At 33.5% G+C, this 7983-nt stretch overlaps 2 protein-coding genes across 2 annotated transcripts; one reads left to right on the forward strand and one right to left on the reverse strand.

Moving 5' to 3' along the window:
* The first annotated feature begins 2874 nt into the window (after window positions 1-2874).
* LOC119612766 lies at window positions 2875-3754 on the forward strand. Its single transcript, XM_037968626.1, has 2 exons — window positions 2875-2950; window positions 3010-3754. The coding sequence occupies exon 2, from the start codon at window positions 3017-3019 to the stop codon at window positions 3752-3754; it is 738 nt and encodes a 245-aa protein (XP_037824554.1). The 5' UTR covers window positions 2875-2950; window positions 3010-3016.
* Window positions 3755-4072: 318 nt separating this feature from the next.
* On the reverse strand, window positions 4073-5987 carry LOC119612767 (protein ANTAGONIST OF LIKE HETEROCHROMATIN PROTEIN 1-like). The gene is made up of 2 exons (XM_037968627.1): window positions 5330-5987; window positions 4073-5252 (listed from the first exon to the last, which is right to left on the reverse strand). The coding sequence occupies exons 1-2, from the start codon at window positions 5795-5797 to the stop codon at window positions 4440-4442; spliced, it is 1281 nt and encodes a 426-aa protein (XP_037824555.1). The 5' UTR covers window positions 5798-5987; the 3' UTR covers window positions 4073-4439.
* Between the last annotated feature and the right edge of the window lie 1996 nt (window positions 5988-7983).

Genomic DNA, 7983 nt, shown 5'->3' on the forward strand with positions numbered 1-7983 from the left:
GTCTATAGTCTAGTCTAGTCTATAGTCTAGTCTATAGTCTAGTCTAGTCTATAGTCTAGTCTATAGTCTAGTCTATAGTCTAGTCTATACTCTAGTCTATAGTCTAGTCTATACTCTAGTCTATAGTCTAGTCTATAGTCTAGTCTATAGTCTAGTCTATAGTCTAGTCTATAGTCTAGTCTATAGTCTAGTCTATAGTCTAGTCTATAGTCTAGTCTATAGTATAGTCTATAGTCTAGTCTATAGTCTATAGTCTAGTCTATAGTCTAGTCTATAGTCTAGTCTATAGTCTAGTCTATAGTCTAGTCTATAGTCTAGTCTATAGTCTAGTCTATAGTCTAGTCTATAGTCTAGTCTATAGTCTAGTCTATAGTCTAGTCTATAGTCTAGTCTATAGTCTAGTCTATAGTCTAGTCTATAGTCTAGTCTATAGTCTAGTCTATAGTCTAGTCTATAGTCTATGTCTATAGTCTAGTCTATAGTCTAGTCTATAGTCTAGTCTATAGTCTAGTCTATAGTCTAGTCTATAGTCTAGTCTATAGTCTAGTCTATTCTAGTCTATAGTCTAGTCTATAGTCTAGTCTATAGTCTAGTCTATAGTCTAGTCTATAGTCTAGTCTATAGTCTAGTCTATAGTCTAGTCTATAGTCTAGTCTATATAGTCTAGTCTATAGTCTAGTCTATAGTCTAGTCTATAGTCTAGTCTATAGTCTAGTCTATAGTCTAGTCTATAGTCTAGTCTATAGTCTAGTCTATAGTCTAGTCTATAGTCTAGTCTATAGTCTAGTCTATAGTCTAGTCTATATTCTAGTCTATAGTCTAGTCTATAGTCTAGTCTATAGTCTAGTCTATAGTCTAGTCTATAGTCTAGTCTATAGTCTAGTCTATAGTCTAGTCTATAGTCTAGTCTATAGTCTAGTCTATAGTCTAGTCTGTAGTCTAGTCTATAGTCTAGTCTATAGTCTAGTCTATAGTCTAGTCTATAGTCTAGTCTATAGTCTAGTCTATAGTCTAGTCTATAGTCTAGTCTATAGTCTAGTCTATAGTCTAGTCTATAGTCTAGTCTATAGTCTAGTCTATAGTCTATTCTCTAGTCTAGTCTATAGTCTAGTCTATAGTCTAGTCTATAGTCTAGTCTATAGTCTAGTCTATAGTCTAGTCTATAGTCTAGTCTATAGTCTAGTCTATAGTCTAGTCTATAGTCTAGTTTATAGTCTAGTCTATAGTCTAGTCTATAGTCTAGTCTATAGTCTAGTCTATAGTCTAGTCTATAGTCTAGTCTATAGTCTAGTCTATAGTCTAGTCTATAGTCTAGTCTATAGTCTAGTCTATAGTCTAGTCTATAGTCTAGTCTATAGTCTAGTCTAGTCTATAGTCTAGTCTATAGTCTAGTCTAGTCTATAGTCTAGTCTATAGTCTAGTCTATAGTCTAGTCTAGTCTATAGTCTAGTCTATAGTCTAGTCTAGTCTATAGTCTAGTCTATAGTCTAGTCTATAGTCTAGTCTATAGTCTAGTCTATAGTCTAGTCTATAGTCTAGTCTATAGTCTAGTCTATAGTCTATTCTATGGTCTACTCTATGGTCTATAGTCCATTATTATAGTCTATTGTTTATTCCATTTCTTTCCTTGCAATTTGAGCAATTCCCAGTTGCTTAAACATTCAAGATGATAGAACGATATCTCCATGAAATCTAAATTTGCCCTTCTGCAAGACTTTCAAATTATATAAATTTAATCAAACTAATAAAAAAAGTTTCCATAGCATACTTTGCTGCATGTGTGCTACTTATATTAGTTTGTCTTTGATAACGAATTTATTTTATTATAATCGAACTTTTTAGACATAAAGCTTCCATTTCCTCCTCTCCTTTTATTTTCTTTCTAATCATAATTTGTTCATAAAGTTTTCGTTATTTTAGCCTTTGCTGCCTTGTCCTTCTCTGTGAATCACACTACCCCCCCTGCAACAGACTGTCTAACTGTCTGTGTCTGTCTGTTTCTGTGGTCATAAAACTTTTCTGCATGTATTTCTTTTTTATGAGTTCATAATGTCTAAAGTTTTGGACTTTCTCTTAATTGTTGGTAATATTTATGACAATTAGTCTTTTTTGGGTTGTTGGTTGCATTCATGGCTCGTAATTTCAAATAATATAATAATGATTATTGTCGAATTATGGTGAACAGAGTTATGATAACACATTTTTGGAGGATTAGTTAAAAGTTATGAGAAAGTTAAATTAGTTAATAATAATTGTTTAGAGAGGGAAAAATAAATAACATTAAAGCCATAAAGTAGGCTACACAATTTCCACAGCTCTTAACTGCTGTACTTTAGTTAATATTCAAATTAGAAATAATTGATGAAATTCATTTCAGTTTAAATCAAAGGAAAACTTATAACGTCTAATAATATAAATAGACATAAATCCTCTGCTGGCATTAGACTGTCTGTATTTTCTCATAATATTTGTTTTTCTTTTGGCAATACAAATTACTTTATAATGATGCCCTAAAATAGGCATTATTATTTTCCATTAATGAAGCCCTTAAGGTAGGCTAAATCATTTTTCTTCTTAAATATTATTAAAATTAATAAATTGTTATTTTTTTCGTTTCTTTTAAGCTCTCTTACAAATTGGCTTTCATTTAAAGGTGGGATCACACGATTGCCGCAATACACCAATTATTGGTATATTTTATACGTCAATCGTGTGATTTCACAACTTATTGGCTCATATGTCAAACCACAACAATATTGTTCTTATTTTGGCCAATCAAATGCAACTCTGGTGCGACAATCATGTGAACGCTTGATAGGCAACCATGCACAAATAAAAACGTTAAAAATACACCAATATTTATTGTGTTCTAGTGCGGCAATTAAAGACGACAATACGCGCCAATAATATTTTTTAATCAAATATTTTTTTGTTTGCAGCATTTATTTTCGTAAGTAAAATAAGTTTTTATTCTTGTATATATGTATTACAATTATAATTTACTTGCAGTTTTATTATGGAGTTGGATGACTGCATAGAATTTGATGGCACGACCAGTGAATTGGTTTACTGCAGCCTCTCTCAGGAACCACAAACTCCTGTGCCAAAAAAAAAGAAAAAACCAAGTGTAACATCATCTTGGACCTACAGTAGCATTAATGGTTTAATACAAGCTGTAGAAGAACACCCTTGTGTTTGGGAATACTCTATCCCAGACTATAAAGATCGAAACAAACGGGAGCAGGCATGGCGCGATATTAAAGAAAACTGTCCTGGGCATACGGTGGAAGACTGTAAGGCCAAATGGGCCAATGTGAAAACGGCATTTCAAAATGTCAAAAAGAAAAATAAAGCAAAGTCTGGACAGGGTGCTGAAAACATCCAGCCACATTGGCCGCATTGGACTGCAATGCAGTTTTATAATCAACACTACACATCAAAAAGTTCGTCTTCAGTGTCAACGTTAGATGTAGAAGAAACTCAGCCAGGCTGCAGTATGTCGCAAAATGTTTCCCTACCTGAGACGGCAAATTCTTCCCTACCTGATACAGCCAACATAAAGAAAACTGACATGTTGCAGCGGGCAATTAAGTGTTTAGAAGCGGAAGAAGACAATTGGTATACAATAGGAATGTATTTGGCATCACAAATGCGGGAAATTGCCAAGAAGAACAAAAAGGCTGCCAACAAATTGCACTTGCAACTTGTTAAAACCGTAATGGAAGCAACTTTGGAAGCAGAAGATGAAATATAAACCTGAATACACAAAAAACTATTTCCTAAACAGATTGATTTCTAATTTTGAAAACAAAATTTTCAAATTGTGACAAATATTTGAATTGAAACTGTTTAGAAAATAGTTTTTTGTGTATGATACGTTAGTTTAATAATTTTGAAGAATGAAGTGTTTTTTAATTATATTGATGTGATATTCATAGATTAATTGAATCAATTTCAATATGTGACAAATATTTGAATTGAAACTGTTTAGAAAATAGTTTCTTTGTGTTGTTACCTTAGTTTATTAATTTTTAAGACTGAAGTGTTTTTTTTTATTTTTTGTTTTTTTATTATATTGATAGATTGAAGTACAATATAGATTTATTTAATATAAATAAAAATGAATTTTTATAAATTAAATGTTTGGGTATATAATTATAAACTTATATTTTATTTTATACATAGTTATAGAAAAAATAACGTTTTAAATTTCTGGAAGGTTTTTGTCGAGTACAACAATTTTTAAAAAAATTTAGTTTCAATAAAAAATTTTGTTTTTGTCTAATTTTTAAAAGGAGGGATGTATTTAACTCATGAGTAGATAGTACGGTTTCTTATAAAATAGTTTCATCTCCGAATTTAAACATTTCTAAAATATTATAAGATATTGTAATGAGTAAAATGCATCTTTTTTTTAAATTAGCCAACAATCAGTGTGATTATATATATTTATATTGCCAGGGCAATTCACCAGTTGCTGACATAAAATATTCTTTTAGTTCTTCACGAATAGCCTTTGCTTCATTACTTATGTAAGAGCTTGGAGTATTTTCTGTTCCACTCACTGCTGTCAGTGGAAAATCATTTCTCCATGTCCCCGGAATAAAAGCACCGTTATCATCATAACGATCTGTAAGCAGCGGTGTTGTGTAATTTACCTTTTTTTTTAACAAAAAATTGTGCAGGGCACAGCAGGCTAAAGTTATAGAAGTAGTTTTCTCCGCATTTAGTTTAGAAGGACATGCAAATACTTGAAAGCGCTTTGCCATAATACCAAATGCATTTTCTACGATACGTCGAGCTCTAGATAACCTGTAGTTAAATATTCTCTGTCCGGCAGATAAACTTTTACCGGGATATGGTTTCAGCAAATGCTTCTGCATGCGAAAAGCATCATCTGCAACTAGAACAAATGGTACGGATGCTTGACGACCTGGTAGTGGTTTCGGTGGTGGCAAATTAAGATCGTTGTTATCTAGAGCACATTGAAAGGAACAGTTTCCGAATACTCCACCATCCGATACACGGCCGTTGCAACCAACATCAACATACAAAAAGTTATATTCGGCATCAACAACAGCCATTAGCACTATACTATGCGTGCCTTTATAATTATAAAATGTGCTTCCTGAATTCGGTGGTGCGACCATTTGAACATGTTTGCCGTCAACCGCCCCGATGCAATTCGGAAAATTCCACAGATTGTTAAATTTAAATGCTACTTCATTCCATTCTTCTTGTGTTGATGGTACCTATAAGTATATGGTATGTACATATAAAAGAAAACAACTAGTGCACATAAAAAAATACATATTTAGAAATGTCATACCTTTAAGTATGAACCTTTCAATGCTTTATAAATTGCATCACAAACACTTGGTACAAAAAGTGATATGGTGTTAGGGGCTATACGAAATAAGACCGAAAGACTTTTGTAGCTATCTCCAGAAGCCAGAAATCGGAGAGTTACAGCTAAGCGTTCTTGTGCTGGAATTGCCTTACGCATATTTGTGTCCTGTTTTGCGATATATGGTGACACTAGATGCAATAATTCCTTAAATGTTTCATCATTCATCCTTAAAAAATTGTTGAACAAAAAGTGTTGGTTTTCTATTTCTCGAAACTCCATCAGTGTTTTTTTATATGCGCCATCAGTATTTCTTTTTGTGAGCCACTCTCTGACCCATATACTTCTTTTAAGATTTCTTTTTTTCTTTTTTTCGTTTTTTTCATCTTCAAGTGCACACATGATAATTAAAGCCGACGCAATTTTCTTTTTTTTCAATGAACAACTCATTTTTCCACGAATATATTAAAATTTTCTATATTTTTGTAAACAAAACAAATCTAGTACAACAGCTGTTTCTCAGAGTTGCCATATACTAGAACAATCGTGTGACTGGAATGTGGCAATTATTGCCACTAAGCCGTTTTGCGTCAATTTACGACAACCAACTTTATGAACGATAAGGCAATCATCTGACTGCAGAGAATTTGATTGGGACAATTTCTTTATTGGGCCCTTATTCAGCACAATAAAAATTGTTTAAAATTGGTGCATTGCGACAATCGTGTGATCCCACCTTAATGAGTTTTAATAAGCAAAATGGAAAACACAAATCTTTCTATTTTTCTCATAAATCTATTTTTAGCTATTTTTCTTCCTAGCACTCGTTCTATCTTTGATAAATTGCAATTATCATGTGGCAAAAAGGAGCAAAATCAGTATTACTTTTTTTGTGTTGTCAGTAAATGAAAACCCATAAATAATTTCAATGTGTTGTTTAAAAAATTTTTCCTCAGACAAATTTTGTTATTCATTTCAGTTTTACTTTTTTTTCAATGTTTGTTTCTTTTCTGGCGAAAGCAACAAAATAAAGCTTTTTTATAAATCTATACATTTTTCTTTTTTGCAATTACAATTGCATGGTTTCACGTGCAAAACGTATATTTAAACAGTTTACGTGCTGAATTTTGCAGAAATGGAACAAGGAACCGTATAGCATATTGTATTATTTGAGAAAACATAAAACACCAAGAGGGACAGGGGACAAGAAGGGGATACCATAAAAATAACAGAAATGGAAATTATTTCATTTAAAAGGAAAAAAAAAACTCACACAGGCATATGCAAAGGATTAAAAACACCCTACACAAAACAGAAAATCCTTGATTAAAATAACTCCAGTGTAAAGTCTATTCTATAGTCTAGTGCATGGTCAAATCTATGGTCTAGTCTACAGTCTAGTCTATATCCTAGTCTATAGTCTAGTATATTCCTAGTCTATAGTCTAGTTTATAGTCTAGACTATAATCTAGTCTATAGTCTACTTTATAGTCTAGTCTATAGTCTAGTCTGTAGTCTAGTCTATAGTATTGTCTGCAGTATATTCTATAGTCTAGTCTTAAGTCTAGTGTATAGTCTAGTCTATAGTCTAGTATGTAGTCCGGTTTATAGTGTAGTGTATAGTCTAGTCTGTAGTCTAGTCTATAGTATAGTATTTAGTTCAGTATAGTATAGTATTTAGTCCAGTCCAGTCCAATAGTCTGGTCTATAGTGTAAGCTATAGTCAAGAAAGGGGGAACGAACGAACGAACGAACGAACGAACGAATAACGAACGAACGAACGAACGAACGAACGAACAACGAACGAACGAACGAACGAACGAACGAACGAACGAACGAACGAACGAACGAAGACGAACGAACGAACGAACGACGAACGAACGAACGAACGAACGAACGAACGAACGAAGAACGAACGAACGAACTAAGAACGAACGAACGAACGAACGAACGAACGAACGAACGAACGAACGAACGAACGAACGAACGAACGAACGAAAACGAACGAAACAACGAACGAAACGAACGAACGAACGAAGAAACGACAAGAACGAACGAACGAACGAAACGAACGAACAACGAACGAACGAACGAACGAACGAACGAACGAACGAACGAACGAAGAAGAACGAAAAAACGAACACACGAAAACTAACGAACGAACGAACGAACGAACGAACGAACGAACGAACGAACGAACGAACACGACTAACAACGAACGAACGAAACGAACTAACGAAGAACGAAAACTACGAACGAAAAACGAACGACAAAACAAAACGAACAAACGAACGAACGAACGAACAACGAACGAACGAACGAAAACGAACGAACGAACGAACGAAAAACGAACGAACGAACGAACGAACGAACGAACGAACGAACGAACGAACGAACTAACTAACGAACGAACAACGAACGAACGAACGAACGAACGAACGAACGAAAACTAACGAACTAACTACGAACGAACTAACGAACGAACGAACGAACTAACTAAATAACAACGAACTAAGAAACTAACTAACTAACTAACAACTAACTAACGAACGAACTAACGAACTAACTAACTAACTAACTAACGAACGAACTAACGAAAGAACTAACTAACTAACTAACTAACTAACGAACGAAAA

The sequence above is a fragment of the Lucilia sericata genome, unplaced genomic scaffold (assembly GCF_015586225.1).
Source record: "Lucilia sericata isolate MDLA Ls3-8-SP2 unplaced genomic scaffold, ASM1558622v1 Contig001825F_arrow, whole genome shotgun sequence".
Lineage (NCBI taxonomy): Eukaryota > Metazoa > Arthropoda > Insecta > Diptera > Calliphoridae > Lucilia > Lucilia sericata.

Bases quoted from the DNA above. Each gene is read 5' to 3' on its own strand.
- LOC119612766 (XM_037968626.1), top strand. From the start codon at position 3,017: ATGGAGTTGGATGACTGCATAGAATTTGATGGCACGACCAGTGAATTG.
- LOC119612767 (XM_037968627.1), bottom strand. From the start codon at position 5,797: ATGAGTTGTTCATTGAAAAAAAAGAAAATTGCGTCGGCTTTAATTATC. The intron at 5,253-5,329 runs GTATGACATTTC...ATATACTTATAG, and splicing joins TGAAAGGTTCATACTTAAAG to GTACCATCAACACAAGAAGA.